The sequence below is a fragment of the Tasmannia lanceolata genome, unplaced genomic scaffold, assembly GCF_043159265.1.
Source record: "Tasmannia lanceolata isolate RefF3 unplaced genomic scaffold, GAP_Taslan_0.1 ptg000037l, whole genome shotgun sequence".
Taxonomy (NCBI): domain Eukaryota; kingdom Viridiplantae; phylum Streptophyta; class Magnoliopsida; order Canellales; family Winteraceae; genus Tasmannia; species Tasmannia lanceolata.
The window spans coordinates 7826013-7847857 of NW_027518714.1; the positions used below are offsets into that span (position 1 = coordinate 7826013).

The window sequence follows — 21845 nt, forward strand, 5'->3', positions numbered from 1 at the left end:
GCAATCACATAATGGATACCGATTATAGTGAGTGATTTCTCTGGCAGGTTCGCTTCACTTTATTCCAAGATTGGTTGCCTTTGGCAGTGGAAAAGTTCAAAGCAGCAATCAACAAAGATAATTATTATGGGAAGAACAAGTTCAATTGCCTACGCAACTCTGAACAGGTTCTTATTCTTGTTGAAGTTTTATGCATGTGATATTTGCCATGGTTTCCTTCACATCAAGAATAGCTTTACTATACAAACACGGCAGCCAATCCCAAAAATGATTTATCCGAGGATTTCTATGCACGTGGAGAACACTAGTAGCGGATGGATCATTTGACAGGTTGAAGGCTTGACTGGTAGGGAAAGGATACATGAAAGTAAGGAATCGAAACTGAAACTACGGATCAAGGGATTCTTTAGATGCCTCCAAAATTGGTTTTTACTTGCAAATAATCTTAGATGAAATGAAGTATGTGCAGCTGCATAGATAAGCTATCTGTGCATGTCAGCACGAATCATAGTGGGAGCCACATTTTTAGGGAGATCCAAAGCATTCATTTAGAAGGCACTTCCATGGATAGGGTGTGTACAAAAAATCAGCCCTTTAGGATCATCCTAATCTTGCCATTTGTGGAGGGAAAAAATGGGCAGAAACACTGTTTGTCCATTTCCCCCTCCAACTTTGATTGGGTTAGGATGATCATATAAGGCTGATTTTTTGTACACACCCTATCCATGGAAGGGCCTTCCAAATGAATGCTTTGGATCCCCCAAAAAATGTGGGCCCCGCTATGGTTTGTGCAGCCATGCACAGATAGCTTATCTGTGCATCTCCATATACTTCATTTCCTCATAATATTATTTTAGTTTAATTTTAACGCCAAAACCATTTTCATATAATTTATATGCAAATAGTTTTTAGAGGTATCCCAAAACAGGGGCTTCCCTTGCTCTCCCAATTATTCACCCCTTGATACAATGTTGTCTGACCAGCAAGCGAACTTCACACAATAGGACATGGGTTGAAGAACAAGGCACTCTCTAATTCCTACTATTTTCTCATTGGTGAATGATTGTCAAAACAGCAATGTTGTCCAACCAGCAAGCGAACTTCACAAAATAGGACATGGGTTTTGACAAAGTTAGGACATTCTCCATTGCTGAATGATTGTCAAAACAATATTCTCCAATAAATGCGCCAAAAATAAAATAAAAAATACACCGATAATTCCGTGGGCAAGATGGTCATTTCAGGGGGTTTGATGTTCAACAAATGTATGCATCAAACTGGAATCAAAGCATAGAAGCTATTCAAATTGAAAGTATTAAGACACATCTTCTCAATTTAAACCTTTTAGATATCCCAGGAAGGTGAAGTGTCTCAGTTGCAGATCCCATCCCCAGCATGAACTGTGCTAAATAGCCATGGTGCTCCCTACCAAGTCTACTTGCCCTACATACAGAGTGCCCTGCTTAGTTCATAACTCAAATGTATTTGGAGATAGAAATTTATATCAATAAACAAATGTAATAGATAATGTCATTTCACTGCACTAAATGTCTCCATGAGTTGCAAGACATCTAGAACTAATATCAGGATAGCTTAGGGCCGAAGCATGGGCACACATGTACCTGCATCAGAGGACAATCGAGGATCAGAGACTTGTTCCAAAAGTTAAGGAGCCACATAACAATCAAACATTGTTAAAATATTAGATTATACAAACTGTGTTAAAAGAGTTTTGGTGTTAGATGTTGCATGTTATGTTGATTTCCTAGAACAGAGACATCCTACTACTTAACAAGTCCATTCAAAAAAATACTTCTGCAGACAACTCTCGAGTGTAAACTGCCAAAGGCACCCCCTCCCTCTTTCTCCCTCTCTTACTCTCTGAAATTTTTAATTAGCTGCAGAGTCGTTATCTTGCCCCATCTCATTGTCTGGTATAAATTTATAATTAGCTGCAGAGTCGTTATGTTGCAAAGTTCCAATGCATGAACATTCAATAGGTGCATGGTGAGCTCCATGCAAGTAGCAAGTTCAAAGAAAGTCAAGTGGTCAAGGGGTGAAGTGGTACTTGGCCCCAATTTGCTGAATCGATTATGCAATGTTGTGATTGCAATAGCAAGGTAAGGGCAATTGGGAGAAACAAGGCCAAAGGGCCCGTGTAGAACTCTACCAAAATACAAATGTAACCCTAAAATAAAGACTTTTATATATATCAAAAGCAACTTACAACAGATTTGGTATTCTTTTCTCTTTTCCTTAGAATCTATGCACTTCTTCTCCCTTGAACCTTCTCTCTAAGCTTACAATCTCTACACAAATCACTTCATACTTGTAGAATCAAGACACTCCTAAAATAGCAAATGCATTAAACACCTTCTTGTAGTCCCCATGAGTCCTTTAGAAATCCTAAGCAACATCATAGTAAATGCCCAATGACTCTTTGATATTCTAGCCTATACCTTAAGGACTATAGAAAACACAAAAGACTCTTACATTTTCCACACATAATAACTACCTTAGAAGTCTACAAAGACTTTCCACAAAACCATGCACACTGATATTGATCTACAATTTCCAACACCCTAAAATCAAAATCCCCCCAAACAAAAACTTCTAATCTTCATCACTTTGATCATCATCTGCATCTTCATCACTTTGATCATCATATGCACTTAATGAAATCTTTATCTTCAATGTAATTCTTCAACATTTTACCTGTTCTCTTTCTTCCAATAGATTGTGATGATTAGCATCGACAAACACGATAGGGTAGAATTCTGAAAAATAATGAATGGCAATAGGTGCTGCACTTTCTTCAGCATCTTTCTTCGTATTTGCCACATTCCCAAAAAAATCATTTATCTATTCAGGGTTCCAACTTCAACTGAAGGTTTGAAAATTGGTTTATGGTCCGGTCTTTCTTTCCAAACACCGAAAATGGGAGGCTTGAGTTTCAATCTTTCAGAAGCTTCCTTTAAAGCTCCTTTAGAAATGCTTTGAACAAAGCTCTGACAAAAACGATTTCCATGATGCTTCCGCATAAACAAAAATCATAATCGTTGGCTTCTTACCATGGTTTTAAATTTCGATTTCGGTGGAAACCGACACCGAAATCGATCAAAACCGAAACGGTCATTTATTTCGGTCGAAATTTAGGTTTTTCTGAAATTTGACCCAAAAAATCTGTTTTTTTAATAATAATTTAATATTTCACCGAAATTTTGGTAATTTCGGCCAAAATTTAATATTGAATAAAATATTGGTTTCGGGTTTTGTACCAGATTTTGACCGAAATTTGGAAATTTCGGTCTAAATTTCAAAATTTCAGGGTCCGAAACTGGTACCAAAACCGAAATTTTAAACCTTGCTTCTTACAAAATCACCGGAATAAAAAAAAAAAGAATTTGTTCTTTTTTCAGCACATAAAAGAGGACACTTGTCTGTTCAACAATTCTTGAGAAATAAGAGAATAGTATCATTCTCTTTTTTTATACTACCAAAAATTTGCACCACTCATCAAATGGAAACCCACAAGTAGATATAGAGAAGAGTATTGTTCTCTATTCTAAACCAAAAATCTTAAGCAAATCCTAACCATTAAATGTTTACAATTTAGACCATAATCATCATAAAAACTAATAAAAATAGATCATCCTTTGAAACGATGCGTGTTGGGAAGGAAAACGAATTTCTCTTATGCTTGTTGACAAGTGTCCTCTTTTGTGTGCTGGAAAGGAGAATGGATTTCTCTTATTTTCCCGATGCATGTTAGGAAAAAGAACAAATTTTTTTTTTTTATCACGATGGCATTGCAAAAAGGCAATGATTATGATTTTTGTTTATGTAGAAGCACCATGTAAACTATTTTTGTAAAAGCTTTCATTCAAAGCATTTCTAAAGGAATTTACTGAAAAATTAAATCTCAAGCCTCATGTTTACGGTGTTTGGAAAGAAGGACCAGACCACAAACCAATTTTCAAAGGTTCGAATAAAGTTGAAAATCATGGATGGATAAATGAATTTTTCGAGGATGCGACAAACATGAAGAAAGAAGCGTCACATGTCACCGTTCAATTCTTGCTGGAATGTTACCCTATCGTCTTCGTCGATGCCATTCATCGCAATGTAACTGAAGAAAAAGAACTAGTAAAAGATATGAAGAATCGCATCAAGTTGCTAGAAGGAGGAATTACGAAGTTGAAGATGAAGATTTCATCAAGTGCATATGAGGATAAAAAGATGATGATTAGAAATTTCTAATTATTTTTGGGATTTTAACTTAAGGGTGTTGAAAATTGTAAATCAAAATCAATGTCATGGTTTTGCGAAAAGTCTTTATGGTCTTCTAGGATAGTTATCATGTGTGGAAAATCTAAAGGACTCATAGGGACTACAACAAGGTGTTTAATGTATTTAGCTATTTTAGGTGTGTCTTGGGTCTACAACTTACAATGACTTGGTGTTCTTTACCCTTTTCCATTAGAATCTGTACACTTCTTTACCCTTACCCTTTACCCTTGAAGCTTTACTCCACTCTTTAATCTTACAATCGCGAAGGTATGATCCATGCATATTGATATATAGGTTGCATAGTAAAATTAAACTTTTTTTTATTCGTATTAATTTTTCCGTTACAAGTGACTTGGTCTTCTTTCCCCCTTTTTCCTTAGAATCTCTACACTTCTTCTCCCTTAACCTTTACTCTTGAAGCTTTACTCTACTCTTTAAGCTTACAATCTCTACACAAATCACTTCATACTTATAAACCTTAAGAGACTCCTAAAATAGCTGAATACATTAAACACCTTGTTGTAGTCCCTATGAGTCCTTTAGGTATCCTAAGCAACACCATAGGAACTCCTCATTTCATTAGCTTTGGCGGGTTGTCAAGCTTCAGAGGAGTACATTTCATTAGCTTCAGCTTTTGGTTGTCAAGCCATTTGGCTACGATGAGTGTTAAAAGATCTCAACCATTCGCAAGAAAGTGGTACAAATTTATTTTGTGATAATAGTCCGGCGATTGCACTTACAAAGAATCCAGTTTTTCATGGGAAAAGACATAAGGATCAAATATCGTTTCATTCGAGATTTGGTCAAGGATGGAGTTATCAACGTTTGTTTTTGCAAAACTCATGATCAAGGTGCGGATATTTTCACATAGGCTTTGAAGATTGATACACTCATCAAGATGAAGATGAAACTCGGCATGGTAGTGGTCTAGATTTTATTTTATTTTTTTCTGGGGGGGGAGGGGGAGGCGTTGTAGGACATATAAGCTTGACCACTTGACTTTCTTGGAACTTGCTACTTGCATGGAGCTTGCCATGAACCCATTGAATGTTCCTACATTGGAACCGTGCTACAATGACTACTACATTGGGATCTTGCAACACTGACTTTATTCATTGAAAATCTACTCTTCTCGGAGATAATATTCGTGGGACTTAGTTTTTTGTTTTGGAATTGATTAAGGCATTTACTTTACTTTTGTTAGTGTGTTGGTGGTAGCTTAGTTTTTTGTTTTGGAATTGTACAGGGCATTTACTTTACTTTTGTTAGTGTGTTAGTGGTAGCATAGGGAAGTTAATCTCGGACTTGACATGTAGGTGTAGCCTGTACATTGGGCCTTGTATATTATTTTGTAAGACATTTTAGTGAAATTTGAAGTCTCTTGACTAGTATAACAACTTGGGCTTCATTTTTTATGTGTTTGGAATATCAAGAGAAGAATTTTCTTCTCTTGAGTCTTATCTTCTCCCTCTATTCAGTTGGTTTCATTCCAACAAGATTATAGTGCCTCATGTAGAGATGGAGAAGACGAAAGAAGTTTTGAAGAGATGCCTAATCGAGAGACTAATATCCGAAGAAGTGAAGCTCGAGTTCATGGAAAACGGTCGACGAAGACATGGGCTACCTCCTCCCCAGATAGAGCAAAATGGATTAGTATCAGAGAGGTGCTGCTTGAACTATGATTGGAGGAAGAACCTACCAAGGAGTTCTGAAAGGAGGGAGTGTCCATGGGAGAGAAGGTTTAGTCCTTGTTCCCTTGGTAGCTGTACTTCTGGAGAGTACTTTACCTCTTTCTGTTGAATTGAGTCATGCGCTCAAAATCCTAGGATTTTAGGTGGAATGGGGATTGAAATTTTGGTAAGAAGTCAAGCAGCCGAGCTGTTGCCAAGTCCGTGTTACCTGGAGTGTACTTTGGGTACAAGGCCTACATGGTTGCTAATATTCATGATCCCTTACATGTGTGGGATCTTAGAAAATTCAACAATCGGGTCAATTTTTGGGAGGCCTTTCCATGGCAGATTAGATCCACTCATGTCTGGTCAGAAGATCCGTTTGAACTGTAATAGTAGAATTCCTCAGATCCCACTTTCTGTGTCTGGTTCATGATTCATTTCCAATCATACACTCTGTTGGACCATCCTAGATCCAACAATAAAAAGAAAATGCTATTTTCTAAGCGGAACACCCCAGTTTTGGTATCCAAAGGCAATCATCATAGCTTTGTGGAATAATTGGAATGGAAACTTCATGTACCAAGAAACAAGTGCGATTTTGGAATGAGCCGTGGAAGAGAAGGCTTTGAAAAACATGGAGCCTTGCTTGGATTGAAATGGAAGTCAGGGTACTTGCATGGATGACCCAAGAACTAACGTTAACATCATATTTTCAAAATTCTCCCCACTCATCTCATTCCCAAAGAAGCTGTATCAGATTTTTGGCATCATTATTCATCATTTGATTTTTGATACAATTGTTTAGTTGGCTGCATTTGCTATTCACGACATAGTTCTTGCCCAAACGCATGCTAGCCTGATCTTAACATGTTAGTAGTAAAAGTTACCTATAGTCATTAGCCGTAGGGTTCTGCTATTCTTCCAACCACAATGAATTACAGCATTAGTCTCTACATATTCCTTGAACAAGTTCCAAACTCTCATCACAGTTACGCATGCCTCTGTTATACTAATTTGAATGGTGTATACCTTGATTTGAACCTCTGTTACTCTTAAAATAGTAACATATCATGGTTTTGAATCAGTATATTATGGTTTATTCCTATGATACTCAGATAATTTTAGAGGCCCAACATACCGTGTCCAACAGTGAAAATATGCATGGGAATGAAACAAGGGGTGACAACAGGGCCCCCACTATCCACAAAACGGAAACATGCAAAAGAGCAGCCGACGTATAGCACAAAAAAATGAATAAAAAGAAGGGAAAAAATAAACAGTGGAAGCCATTCTTCTATTATGCTTCTCGGACTAATGTTTTGAAGGTCTCTCACTACTTACCATATATCTTGGGTCACAATTACAGCCAAGAGTCACAAGAAACCCTTTCCAAAGGTGATAACACGCATCTTTGTTGACTAATAGTGATGAGCACAAGGGGTCTAGCAGCTTTTTCTGTCAAGCCCTGACCTCACTGTGTAAATATTGTCCGGTTCTGGTTTTCCCACCCCTCCCAGGTTTTGTTTTCCAGCAGCACTACCATGCCCGATCCACTCCACGGGGACCCGTCCCGTGGAGATGCTGAAAATGTGTCTACACAAGGAGAGGGAGAATCCACATATATAGCCCAAAAATCTTTTCTCCCTATCCAATGTGGGATCTTACATTTTTCCCTCTTGGCATAAGATTCTAATCTCACACCATGTTTCCTTTGGTGAGTCATATTTGTATGACCATCCGTATACGGGTCGAGGTAATAAGTGAGAGATGTCTAGAGCTACGGCACCTGTTTCTGCACCATCTTCCTCTAAACGATTGATAGCAACTATCAGGCAGGTATCATGCATCCATGCGAGAAGTATTCACTTAGTAAAACAGAACCATATAGGTAGAAAATCCACAACTTCAGTGTGACAAACTCATAAACTGCCAAGGCAATTACCTCTCCCGAAGAAGCCATGAATGTCATCAGGCAAGATATTGATCCTTTATGATCACCAGTATATCTTCGAACAAGCTGTGGATAGCAATTGTCATACATCATTATTCACATGCTTTTAACAGTCAACAGTTAGAATGACAGTTCGACAGTCAATAAAAACTCGTTGGACCTTCCATGTTACTAGGGCTGGCAATTTCACCCGAAAAAGCGGGGATCCGCCCCGCCCCGCCCCGTTTGGGGAGGGGATTCCCCGATTTGAGAGGGGAAGGGGAAGGGGAAGGGGATGGAGTTGTCCCCGCCCCGCCCCGCCCCGCCCCGACCCGACCCAACCCGCTACGCCCCGCTAATCAAATAATCAATGCCATTTTTTTTTGTAAATTTTTAAGTTTTTTTTTTTTTAAGGAAAACTACTATAAACTCTGTGAATCGGCTACAAGATTCCCCCAAACATAAACTTAGCTTGTCTTTTCCTTTTAATTAGCTTCTGAGAGCATTTTGGGAACTATAATAACCTTTTCACAGATGTTGAAATAATAAAGACAAGCTGAGACGCTGAGTGTATGCAATTATCAAAAATCGTAGTGCCAACAGGCCCAATATCGGTGGCGAAAATAAAATAATAAATTGCATTTTTATTTTGGTTAGGGACTTAGGGAGTTAGGGTTTCCTTAATTCCTTCCCACGAAAGAAACGGCTTAAAACTGATCTGAACGATCCTAGCCCCACAATAAAAATGTACAATTTATTTGTGGGAGATGATTTTTCGCCCCCTAGTTGTGGATCAGCTAATCTCAAATCTAGTAGGCGGTGGCCAAAGGCCCAAAGTGCCAATTGCCAAACCATACCAACAGCTCGGATCACCTTGCGTGTGTGCCACGTACCACATTACTACATTAGATCACAAAAAACAACAACCCAGAACATGACTCGCTTCGGATGATCTGGATTGTTCATTTGCTAGTCCCTAATTTGGTATGGTATTGAACGGCCAAAAATCATCCCAAATTAGATGGTTCTATCATTTCCCCAATAATTAGATTGAGATGTATCATTTCCCCACTCCCCAGTAAATCAGTAATTAGATGGTATGACTATGGTATTGAACGGCCTTCACAGAGACTGAGAGACACAACACATAGAATATCAAATGGACACTAAAATAATAGGGATAATTACATTTACACCCCCTCTAGTTTCTGACACATCCACTTCCACCCCTATAGTTTAAAATGTGACAAATACACCCCTGTAGTTTCAATTTGTTTAAGGTAGGAATCAGGAGAATTCCCTTTGTTTCCGAAGGATGCGGGGCGGGGCGGGGATTTTGTCCCCGAAGGATGCGGAGAGGGGAAGGGGAAGGGGAAGGGGATTAGATATTCCCCGCGGGGAGGGGAGGGGGATTCCCCACCATCCCCGCAAAGGGGAAGGGGAAGGGGAGGGGGAAAATTCCCCGCAGAGGGGAAGGGTTAGGGGACCCCAACATCCGGCCCCGACCCGCCCCGTTGCCAGCCCTACATGTTACCATTGAAAGAACTCTAATTACGCCATCAGATCCACCAAAGGCAACAAGAGATCCATCAGCAACAGCAGATCTTGAAAGAACTCCATACTGCAAAAGCAAGAAGAACAAAGAAGTTAAAGGTCGAAAATAAAAGGTCACATCAGCTGTGCATCAGATCCAAAAGACTCATACCAGAAGAAGAATGGATGGCAGTGATGTTAGAAGAATTGGATGTAGGATAAAGATTCTGGATTCAGATATTAAGATGAATAATAGCCTAGCTAAGGGTTTTTTCTGCAAGACAAAGAGATTGAAAACTTCGAAGCTGGCAAACATGATAATGACCTTTAGAGCAATCATCTTCTACGCCCACGTTATATTTTAACTGTATATGGAAGCTTCATGAAAATATGGCCTAGGCAGTATTTCATTTGTGACTTGCAAGCATTCAAACTTCATAGTTGAACCTTTACAGTTGATTGTTCCTTGGATAGTTGGATCAATGACAACTTGATCAAAGACCCGGAAAAGGAAATTAGATAGAGGGCAGATATTGTTCAATACATGAGACCAATGTTTAAAACTCGTAATCAGCCAACAACTCACCAAAGGAAAATTTGGGCTGGCTTGATTGATTCAATGATTCGCCCAGAGGGTTTTCTATACACTCAGGCAAGTCAAACAAGTTTTTTATTGACTCAATAGGGCTAAAACAGAGTCGACTTGGGCAACTCAATGACTGATCCAATATACTTATACCATGTTAAATGAAGCGGCGTGATTACATACCCGATTAGGGTATTTTAGACATTGTAGATGTAACCCTGGGTTGCTTTTGTGTGATTGTTTTATCTTGCTTTTGATCGCAAGTTTGATCTGACCTTTGTCTGTCGATTTTCTACACAGAGTATAGATGTGGCAGCTCTTGGATTGAGCTTACATTACACTTTCTCACCCATGTCAATCAGTTTCCAAAGTGACATCATAATGTGATTCGATTTAGTTAGTAGGTCAATCTGATTAATTAAAAAACATCTTGTTCAGACCCATAAGCGCTAATCCTGGGCAAAGAACATGTAACTCATTGTTCTTATTCCTTAAATTTTCTTGAGATTCACCATTTGATTTTTCATGAGATCGAGTGAGTTGTATATCTATTTGATGGTCATCAGTACCATCGTTGATCTCACAACGACATCCCTGCACTAATCAGTGGATCCTAATCTCCAATCACGGTTGATGGTGAAGATAAAGTACTTAGGCAGTGGGTGGTCAGATGTGTTTGGTAATCATCTATACCTTTTGGGTGCGTTTGGATTGATGGAATCGGAATTAAGGAATCGGTGTTTGATTCTATCCCTACAATTCTTGCGTTTGGGTGATTTTACTCGTTGCAAAGGGAATGCCTAGCCGGAATTTTAGGTGGAATCTTGGGTGGATTCTGATACCGCCCTAGGTAGGTGGTATTCCGATTCCCAACACAAAATAACTCGGTTTGGTTGACAAAGTTAGGGAGAAAAAATCTCCATGATTTAATGGAGAAAATCTCTCTCTCTCTCTCCTCCATGATTTAAGGGAGAAAATCTCTCTCTCTCTCTCTCTGGCAAATGCTAAGTGAGACCCTAAACCTGCTATTTTTTCTGAAAATGCTTTGTTAATAACGATTCTTCATTATAATGGGTAACCAAACACAAGAATTGGAATCCAAATTCCCTTTACATTGGGAAATGGAATAGGAATGGAATTTGATTTCCATACCCATTCTTGATTCTTGGTATCCATACGCACCCTTTGGGTAATTGATTATTATGTTAGTGTGAACCTCTTTACACAAAATGAATGCATCCGTGGAGGAAAATGCCTCAGTGTAACCATTCCCATTGACAAAACTCCCTCACTAAATCGTACTAAACAATGACGAGACCTTCCTCAAGTTTTGGAAAATCACAATCTCTTAAACAGTGCAGTAAAAAACCTAAACTAATCCTCTATATTAGTTCTTGGAATGCTAAATAGGGCCACTAGATTAATTTCTACAGCATGTGAGTGTTCAAACCCTAAATAAAAGAGTGAAGCCAACAAAAAATGGAAAAAAAAAATGAAAAGTTGCATTTAGGGCTTGGGAAATGTTATCAGCACTACTGTATTTTGATGATCACACTCCTCACTTTATTAAAAGTACGGTATGGCCCGCACCATATGATGATCCAAACCGTCAATTAGATCAGCCACAGCGCCCCAAAAATCATTTCCATAGGCTAATCCTAACCCTCCTATCTGAATGTTAGAGGGTTGATCTTAACCCTCTATAGATCAAAGGGTTAGAATCAACCTATGGAAATAAATTTTGGGGCACAACCTATTTAGGCTGTGGCCCATCTAATGGACGGTTTGGATTATCCTATGCTGCAGGCCATACCGTACTTTTAATAAAGGGAGTAGTGCGATCATTAAAATACAGTAGTGCTGATAACATTTCCCCTTTTTTGTCTATCTTTTAACTTACTACTGATAAATGCATTCTCTCTCAAAAGGGCATAAGGCATTCGTGAGATTCATCAAAATCTCTTCAAATTCTATTGAACTTAGTTCACTAGGGGTCTGTTTGGATGCACCACCGTGCCTAGTAGAGTAGTGGGTAAGTAGTCAACTTGTAGAGTAGTAGGGCAGTAGACTCGTCGTGGAGTAGTGATGAAACCAATGGATTGTTAAGTTGTCAAGCCTAGGTTACAATAGAGAGAGATGAGAGCCATGGATCCCACAACTCTACAACCAAAAACTAACTTTTTAAAGGGTTTTTAGTAACAATGTTTTAAATTTCAATTTCAGTTTCAGTTTTGAACGCCAAGAAAATGGAAAAGTTACAATTTCGGATGGAAATTTCAATGAAAATCATATAACATTACAAAAATAGATAGTGAAATGATAAATATTTAGGAGAAAACTTTAAGAAATGCTAGAATGGGCACAAATACACACTTAAAAATCATCACATAAGCACAACGGTGATCCATAATGGTTTAACAATATTGAATACCTAGTGACATGTGATGTCAAGCATGTCCAGCAATACAATACACGCCACCTTTCGCATGTAATTAATATAAGTACTTATACATCACAATTCATATAAAATTCATGAATATATACTTACATAATATATACTGATATGATATATCAGTAATATACTTATAAATTTGATTTCGATGTGTTTCGATAGGGAGGGAAACATAATATTTTTTTCGTTCCATGTCGATTGCCATGGAAATTTTAAACTATGTTTATTAGTGGAGTTAAAGGGTGCAACCATAGCAGACAGGGGACTGACAGATAGAGCATCGGGTAAGTACTCTTATGGGGTATTGGTTCCTTCTTGCAACGAAATTTCACATGGCACCTGACTTTTACTCGTAAACGACTAGTAAAGTCCTCCGTATTGTATAACCAAACAAGCCCTGGAGAATGGGAAGATGGCATAACTCCAAAACCATTACACTCGGGTTTGTGCTTTTTACAATTCAAGTAAAAAAAATGATGGCTTTCAACTGTCATGCATTGTTTTACTCTATCGACACCATGTCTTTTACATCCTTGAAGGAATTTGCAATTCAAAATTTTAGCCCTCTTTTTCAATAATGTGTGGTTGGCAATCCAGATTTCATCTCATTCATATATGGCATCATTTAAAATAGAGAGCAACAATGCAGGTAATATCGTCGAGATCTTGTGGGTGATCAAAATCTAGGGTTCCTCGTGCGTACGAGTAGGAACAAGCCTAACAGCCACTGTCTTCTTAACATTTCGCTTACAAATAATGAAGTGACTGGGCACACACAATAGCCGGTAGTTGTTGGAACAGTGGGTAAACTAGATGATCTTGAAGCTTGCTGGAATGAACTTGAAATGATAACTGCGTCTTTTACTTGATGAGGTACTTTCTGCTGATTTGATTTGTGGTTCGGGAGCTAAACAAAGGACTCATCCTTCCAGAACTATGGACTGCAAACAATGAGGGCATGACTGAACCTTCTACTTATGTATCACTCATGCAAAGCAAACAATAGACCCACAAAACAGAACTGCAAAAATAGAACAGAACTCAAAACCAACTGTGGGACTAATAGTCAGTTACAAAACACAATCAAGAAAGGGAAACGATATAAGGAGAACCATGCTTTTATAATTGCATTAACCCATCTTGTCTTTTATTATTTTAAAAGCTGTCAAGGATTATTACAGTTCCCTAAAAAAGCTGTCACAAGCCAATTAGAAGAGAAAAGACAATCCGAGTTAGTGCAATTAGTAAAACATGGGAGTGCACATTTAAGAAAGCCAGACTTAAAAATTGACTTTCTCTGGAGGTAATTCATAGGCCTGTATTTATCACTGTAATTATAACAGTCAACAGATAACTTCTAACAAGTAATCTATCTTCATCTGGAATCAAGAGCATAGGGAAAACAGCTAATTTCAAAGAGAAAACGGTTCCTACACATATGTGTAGAGAGTTCTCTACACACTAGCTTAAAATACAGTGGGGGCCCACATTGTTTGGGTGATCCAAGCCATCCATTTTAAAGGCCCTCACATAGATAGGGTGTCTACAAAAAATCAGATCCATAGGATCATCCCAACCCTACGATTTGTAAAGGTAAAATGGATGTCTTTAAACCTTCACAAATTAGTCCACTTTTTGCCTCCACAATTTGAATGGTTAGGATGATCCTACGGATCTGATTTTTTGTGGACACCCTATCTATGTGAGGGCCTTTAAAATTGATGGCTTGGATCACCCAAACAATGTGGGCCCCCACTGTATTTTAAGCTAGTGTGTAGAGAACTCTCTACACATATGTTTAGGAACCGTTTTCTCAATTTCAAATATGATCATAGATTTGTAAATAATTCATGGCCAATTCTCACATGAAAGACCTATGACTCAAAACCATTAAAATGCAACAAAAACCCTTTCATTAAAAAAAACAAATGCGAGCCATAAAAAGGCTCTTGCTACCCACTACCGAACATAGAGAGAAAAATTCACTGATTTTTATTGCAATTGGGTAGGAAATATGTACATAAAAGAGGTCATCCTTCTCCAGTAACAGATCAGGGACGGAACATGTGTACAGGGTTACAACAAAACCTATTCCTACACCAAAAGGATCCAAAAGAGTAATGAAAAAAAGTAAAAAATACAACAGTTTCATAACAGACAAAATGATTTTTCTTGGGAGGTAAGTAAAAAACATTTCCAGTTTTGAAAGAAATTTTGGTTAAAAAAAAGTCATCAGAAGATGAATCTCATCCATCAATCCCTACTCCTCTTTCAACTGAATCTCCATCCGAAACGAACTGTTTCAATCATCGCATCGACATAAGAGTGCTCCTCTCTGACTTCTTAACAGGCATCGGTCTCATCCTCCTCTGCGAATTTACCCTCACAGCCAATTCAATTTCATCAAAATCAAAATATTTCTTCTCATCAGGAGTAATGTTCAGATCAGGAACGGCCACACTGTTCGAAAGGGGGCTTTCAATTGGGTCTGAGAAAATTTTAAGCTCACCCACAGGGTTTGGGGGAAAATCCAAAATGTCAGGATTAAGGGTCTCAGTGACCGGCGTTTGTTCGAAAATGCAGGGTTCAGGGCTAATGGGTGAAGGGTTTGTTGTTGGAGGGGAATTCACGATTTCTTGGTTCCTTCTAGCAGCTCCTCTTAGACGAGCCCTTCTCCTTTCCATAGCCTAACATATTAAAACAGATTTAAATCAGGTCTTAAATCAAGAAAAGAACAAAAACAAATAGCAACAGTGGCAAATCAATGAAGAGGATCCATTGAGATAGAGATTAAATACGAAATTTATTTATTTCAAATCAGGAAGAAACACAAATCCTTTTTCCAAGATTGCAAAATTACCCATCTCAGTTTTTACACGAATCTATTCAAAAAATGCAAGAAATTGAATAGATGAGAGAGAAATCACATAACAGGACAAAATTTAAAGATCAAAGAAAACCCCATATGGGTATCGTTCTATATACCTTAACAATGCTGGTGATATCACGAAGGGGCGTTCTTGGGTACCAAGACGGTAACGGGCTTTTCCTCGGCCGGGTCCGACGGCGTGAAGAACTCTCTGGCGGGACATTCTCCTTACCCACCGGAGGAGTTCTGATGATAGTCCTTTCATGGCCATTTCTCAGTCTTCCCGCAACGTAGAAACCCCGTTGAATCCCAAAACCCAGCCCTAAATCACCACCTGGGCGTCTGTCTCTAGCTTCAGGCATGATCTTAACCTGAAAATACAGTTTGTTATGTTTCTAAAAGACCATGACAAAAAAAAGGCAGTAAAAAAAGGTGAGAAATGAAGGTGAAATGAGGAGAGGGGTTTTTTTTTTCTCACCTCTGGATTGCTGAAAAATGTTCCGGCTCTGATGTTTTGGGAGATCTGAAAATTTGAATTTAAGAGGGCGGGGCTTAAACTAGAGATGAAAATTCAAACCATGGTTGGGCGGAGGTGACTCACTAGGTTAGTTCGTACTCTTCGTTTTTCAAATTTCAAAAGTTTGAAAACGAGATGGAAGTACGAAAATGCCCTTGTGGGGGAAGTGATATATTATTCTTACCCCTTTAATTTCTCAAGTCCACACACACCATTCCATCTTAGGGCCGTTTGGATAAGCGGATTTTAGAATCTTGGATTTCTTCAAAATCCGGGATTGAAGAAATTTGGATTTTAAAATACAGGATTTTGAAATGTACTGTTTGGGTAACATCTTTTAATTCTCAAGGATTCACTATTTTAGGCTATGTTCACTTGCCTTCTTGAAAAAGGAAAGGAGAATAAAGTAAGCCAAAATTTCCCGTGATTGGACATGATTTGACATTTTCCGCCGTTCACTTGTTTTCTCGGGAAAACATAATTACACAGGTGGAAAATATAAATAATGACGTGGAAAACGAACTTTCTTGCACTTTCCCTCTAAATTTTCTCACCAAAAGGGTGAGAAAATCACTTTCCTAAGAAAACCACTTTGCCAGAATACTTTCTTTTCCTTTCACGGCCAAGTGAACAACGGAATTTTCTCACAAAATGAATTTTCTCACAGTTTCTTTTTCTTTCTTTTCCAGTTTTCCACGTCAGATTCTTTCCTTTCTTTTCTTTTCCTGCTGCTAGAAAACAAGTGAACAGAGCCTGCATTTGGATGCGACCTGGATTTCAAAAACCCTAATTTTGGTTTTTAATGTGTAATTAATTGTTATAAATTCAAAAAGGCTATTGATATTTGCACTACCATAATTTATAATGGCATTAACTCATCTTGTCTTTTATTATTTAAATAGCTGCCAATGATTATTAAAGTTCTCAAAACGCTCTTAGGCTATTGATAATTGCACTACGATAATTCATAATGGCACTGACTCATCTTGTATTTTATTATTTAAATCCTAGTGATCCAGGATACAGGCATACAGCTCCAAAAAAGCTAGTTTAAGGAAGAAAGAATCACATCTAAAGGGAGAGATCGCATGTTCACATTCACATCAGATCAACCATGAAAGTTTTATCATCAAAGAGAAAAAAAAATGGTTGTTTTGGACCAAGAAGGCTGCGTGGAAAGGATTGATTATGAAATGGAGAAAAAAAAACCCATCAATGGGAAGTAAATCATGTAATCAATATAAATGGTCTGTCTATAATCTTGCATTTCACCATTCAAAATTCAAACAAAGTTTACACAATGAGAAATGGAACAATTTCATTATTAATTAGTACCCATTCCTAAGCATGCCATGCCTCAAATTGATGGGAATAAGCTCCACAGGGCCAGCAAAGGAAGGAAAAATAAGTCCCTGTTCAAAGCCTAAAAAGGAAAACTCCATGGTCGTAGGTCCCATTTGTACATGATAAAAATAGGACTGAGTCGGGTTGCTTAAAACATGGTAAGCATTAGGTGCAGATTTCATGGATGTAAGGATGCAAACAGTACTCAAAACATACCATGATTATTCAAGCAGTAACAACATTCACCAGGTCAATGAACAAGAAAAGAAACTCATGAACACTGCATAGCTAAATACAACCATTTGAAAGAAAAATAATATTTGGAGTGAGCTCATTAGCAAATAACACCTAGTACAAAACATTAACAAGAAATACATGCGATTAGGAAAAAGTATAGTGGTGCTCATGTGAAACTCATCGAAATTGAGTTTTTCGCGCATCGTCTATATTTTCCTTGAGCCAATCTAGCCTCCATTCTTCTGGAAACGACATAAATGATGCACCCAGTTTCACGTTGGTGGCTAAAATTTTAGAAGCTTTCATCACTAGGCTCCTCTCGATGTTTGGGATCTTCATCAGCGCATCAACAATCTCTTTAACTCTTTCATTGACTTTCTCTACCCGCTTCACTTCACGTGTGCCATCTGTGAAAGATTGAAGAGCAATCATAATTCCATCATGCCGTCCACCTTTTGTTCGATTTGATTGCATTCCTTTTCTTGATGCTCTTGACACTAACAATGACGGACTACATTGTCTACGTGGGCAAAACGTCCCCGTGAATCTCAAGTCATCAGAGTCATTATCATCCTCGTTGTGCAGATTAATGTCCATATGAGAGTCATTAGCATCTATATCTTCTAACTCCTGAATGTTCTCCTTGGTGGCTTTAGAGAAGTTTTCAGCTGCACTCCTACATGCTTGATCATTTCCGACAACAATACCAATTTCATTGAAGTGGGGAAATGGCTTTCCACAAAATGGTTTTGCCTCAGGCTGTGCCTGCAAATAAAAAAAATTCTTTAACATAAAAATCGAAATCTATTAGCTATATGATTAAGTACTAGGCGTACCTTTATATAATCATCCCAGACTGCATCTTCTGCCACGACAATGCCGCTTTGACTATTCCGTCCAAATCCACTCAGTTCTATAATGGATTTAAGAAGCACATATTGTTTTTTCAATGTCCTCAACCTGTTCTTACAGTTTTCTTTAGTAATATTCTTGGCACATTTTCCCCTCATTCTTTCTTCCACTTTGGCCATGCTAACTTGATGAAACTGCCTCCAACCTTTCTTCCTAATTTCATTTGTTCTATTAACTCTCCCAATAATACATTATCCATGCGAGATGTCCACATGGTTGACTTCTTTTGTGAAAAAGTTGAGCCTTCCATTGCTAAATATCACCACAACCATATTAGAAAGAAATAAGAGAAGTCCAAATGCAAATAAGAGCCAATGGATATTTGAACATTAAAAGCTCATAGAAACATGATGAGACTATAAGAAACAGCATGCCTTTATAAACAGCATAACGACTATTAAAAGTTTAAAACATGGTAGTGCAAATATCAGTAGACTATAACAAATCCTTGGCAAGATGAGTTTATCTCATTATCAAAACATGGCAGTGCAAATATCAGTAGACTATAACAAATCCTTCCAATTAGATGACCGAGCTAGAACATGTTGACAGCTCTAGCAAAGCAAAATCTAAAACCAAACTCACTGTTTAATACTTGGATTCAACCACCCAATTAAATAAGAGTTGACGATCTTACTACAATTAAATATATAAATTTAGATGAAACCTTTGTTAAATCTATCTTATGGCGGTCATTTTGAATACCGCCATTTCAGAAATAGTGAAATGGTATTACATTGATCGAAGGATCGAGACTCAAGAGCTTGTAGAACGCCCTGGTATTGATCAGTCTTATTAAACCATCCTTTCACTTGTCCTCTTCGTCGTACTCTCCTGTTCATAATTGGTGGTCAGGGATCGAAAGTTTAATATGCGTTTTGACTGCCCTAATCCTTCCTAGGTTTCCACAACCTGATTGTACATACATAATCCCAACAATTATTATCAACGGCAAAAAAAAAAAAAAAAAACTGGAGCCACAGAAAAATTTCACTAAAACCAAATAAAGATCTCTTGAATTTTGATGAGTAGAGAGAGAGAGAGAGAGAGAGAGAGAGAGAGAGAGAGAGAGAATATCAGAAGTCTGATGGGTTCTTCGAGTGGGTAGTACAAGTGAGGCTCGCTTGTGCAATGTTCTAAACCTTTTATCTATTAGTCCTTACTATGGATGGGCAATGTATCAAATTCACTCCTATGAGACAATTCTAACGCTGCTTTAAATGGACGGTGAAAAACCATCCGTTAAGCTCATTTTTCAGGATTTTTCACAAAATCAAATTTTTTTCATTGTTTTGAAGGAAAGTTGTAAACCTACGCAAATCTGGATTTTGTGCTAGTTCCATCACAACTTAACCGCACGCCTGAATATGTTGCTGAAGCTTGTGAGCAATGCCCCCACATGCAAAGACCATAAAACTTGCATCATGTATACCTTAAATTAACTTCATCTTTCCTATGGGAAGTGAGAACAACTATGGGCAGATGAACATGAAAGCTTGATACTTAAAGAATCAGGGAGAAAAAACTGACCCTCGAACAGTTCCATGAATTAATCTGTACAGTTTGAATACCACATCTCAAAGAATACAAATAATTGTTCGTTTTTGAATGAAAAAAAAATATAGATATACCAACTAAACTAGACACTCAGATTATCTATCGATATCATCTCCTTCCACATACGCCGAAACACATCATGCCCAAGATTTTCGATGCCTGTTTACACCAAAAGGCCCACCCGTCCGACCTCCAAATAATGTTGTGGCCTTCTCACATTCTGTCTCATACCAATAAACTAAGAAATACAAGGTTTACTGTTCTTAATTGGTTGAGAGGGAAGAAAAGGATGGAAATCCTTTGCAAATTGATGTATGTATCCATGTTCCAGCCAAGATTTTTGAACTTTCACTTGAAATATGTATGTGTGTGTATTTACACACACATACATGATTGAGAATTTCATAAGAATTTATATGGGCAAAGAGCAGTAAAATCAAAAGATGCTTAGTAAATGATTAAAACAAAAGGTGATACAAATTAGTGCACACCCACTTATTAAAAATAATAGAAATTAATCCCTGTTCTTACAGTTTTCTTTAGTAATATTCTTGGCACATTTTCCCCTCATTCTTTCTTCCACTTTGGCCATGCTAACTCGATGAAACTGCCTCCAACCTTTCTTCCTAATTTCATTTGTTCTATTAACTCTCCCAATAATACATTATCCATGCGAGATGTCCACATGGTTGACTTCTTTTGCGAAAAAGTTGAGCCTTCCATTCCTAAATATCACCGCAACCATATTAGAAAGAAATAAGAGAAGTCCAAGTGCAAATAAGAGCCAATGGATATTTGAACATTAAAAGCTCATAGAAACATGATGAGACTATAATAAACAGCATGCCTTTAAAAACAGCATAAAGATTATTAAAAGTTTAAAACATGGTAGTGCAAATATCAGTAGACTATAACAAATCCTTGGCAAGATGAGTTTATCTCATTATCAAAACATGGCAGTGCAAATATCAGTAGACTATAACAAATCCTTCCAATTAGACCACCGAGCTAGAACATTTTGACAGCTCTAGCAAAGCAAAATCTAAAACCAAAGTCACTATTTAATAGCTACTTGGATTCAACCACGCAATTAAATAAGAGTTGAAGATCTTACTACAATTAAATATATAAATTTAGACAATACTTTTGTCAAATCTATCTTATGCCGATCATTTTGAATGCCGCCATTTCAGAAATAGTGAAATGATATTACATTGATCGCAGGATTGACACTCGAGAGCTTGTAGAACGCCCTGGTATTGATCAGTATTAAACCATCCTTTCACTAAATGCACACGTGTCCTCTTCGTCGTACTCTCTTGTTCATAATTGGTGGTCAGGGATCGAAAGTTTAATATGTGTTTTGACTGCCCTAATCCTTCCTAGGTTTCCAAAATCTGATTGTACATTCATAATCCCAACAATTATTATCAACGGCAAAAAAAAAAAAAAAAAACTGGAGCCACAGAAAAATTTCACTAAAACCATATAAGATCTCTTAAATTTTGATGAGTAGAGAGAGAGAGAGAATATCAGAAGTCTGATGGGTTCTTCGAGTGGGTAGTACAAGTGGGGCTCGCTTGTGCAATGTTCTAAACCATTTATCTATTGGTCCTTAGTATGGATGGGCAATGTATCAAATTCACTCCTATGAGACAATTCTAACGCTGCTTTAAATGGACGGTGAAAAACCATCTGTTAAGCTCATTTTTCATATATTTTTCACAAAATCAAATTTTTTTCATTGTTTCGAAGGAAAGTTGTAAACCTACGCAACTCTGGATTTTTAGCTAGTTCCATCACAACTTAACCGCACCCCTGAATATGTTGCTGAAGCTTTGGAGCAATGCCCCACGTGCAAAGTGTTAGGGTAATTAGGTCAAGCAAGAGGTTGCTTGAAGCATTACACCCAAGGTATCTAATTTGGAATACCAAGTTTGTTGCC

At 37.8% G+C, this 21845-nt stretch overlaps 2 protein-coding genes across 4 annotated transcripts; both read right to left on the reverse strand.

The window, feature by feature from the left end:
* Nucleotides 1–1190: 1190 nt before the first annotated feature.
* LOC143862588 (uncharacterized) lies at nucleotides 1191–9931 on the reverse strand. Of its 3 annotated transcripts, none has more exons than XR_013240369.1 (4): nucleotides 9752–9931; nucleotides 9428–9514; nucleotides 7906–7980; nucleotides 1191–1622 (listed from the first exon to the last, which is right to left on the reverse strand). XR_013240369.1 is itself a non-coding variant. In XM_077373653.1 (4 exons), exons 1-4 carry the CDS (start codon nucleotides 9764–9766, stop codon nucleotides 1435–1437), a joined length of 339 nt encoding a protein of 112 aa, XP_077229768.1. In that variant the 5' UTR covers nucleotides 9767–9931; the 3' UTR covers nucleotides 1191–1434. The 3 variants fall into 3 exon arrangements, 2 of the variants coding, with proteins under 2 accessions (XP_077229768.1, XP_077229767.1); XM_077373653.1 differs by having other exon boundaries at nucleotides 1191–1443; nucleotides 9599–9931; XM_077373652.1 differs by having other exon boundaries at nucleotides 9599–9931.
* A 4504-nt stretch (nucleotides 9932–14435) lies between these two features.
* On the reverse strand, nucleotides 14436–15890 carry LOC143862206 (protein GIGAS CELL1-like). The gene is made up of 3 exons (XM_077373216.1): nucleotides 15812–15890; nucleotides 15450–15704; nucleotides 14436–15151 (listed from the first exon to the last, which is right to left on the reverse strand). Exons 2-3 carry the CDS (start codon nucleotides 15693–15695, stop codon nucleotides 14771–14773), a joined length of 627 nt encoding a protein of 208 aa, XP_077229331.1. The 5' UTR covers nucleotides 15696–15704; nucleotides 15812–15890; the 3' UTR covers nucleotides 14436–14770.
* Between the last annotated feature and the right edge of the window lie 5955 nt (nucleotides 15891–21845).

Excerpts from the sequence above, each read along its gene's own strand:
- LOC143862588 (XM_077373652.1), bottom strand. The coding sequence starts at position 9,766 with ATGATTGCTCTAAAGGTCATTATCATGTTTGCCAGCTTCGAAGTTTTC. Across the intron at positions 7,981-9,427 it reads TAATTAGAGTTCTTTCAATG|CTTGTTCGAAGATATACTGG; the intron begins GTAACATGTAGG and ends TGCTATCCACAG. Across the intron at positions 1,623-7,905 it reads TCATGGCTTCTTCGGGAGAG|GTACATGTGTGCCCATGCTT; the intron begins GTAATTGCCTTG and ends CCTCTGATGCAG.
- LOC143862206 (XM_077373216.1), bottom strand. The coding sequence starts at position 15,695 with ATGCCTGAAGCTAGAGACAGACGCCCAGGTGGTGATTTAGGGCTGGGT. Across the intron at positions 15,152-15,449 it reads ATATCACCAGCATTGTTAAG|GCTATGGAAAGGAGAAGGGC; the intron begins GTATATAGAACG and ends TTAATATGTTAG.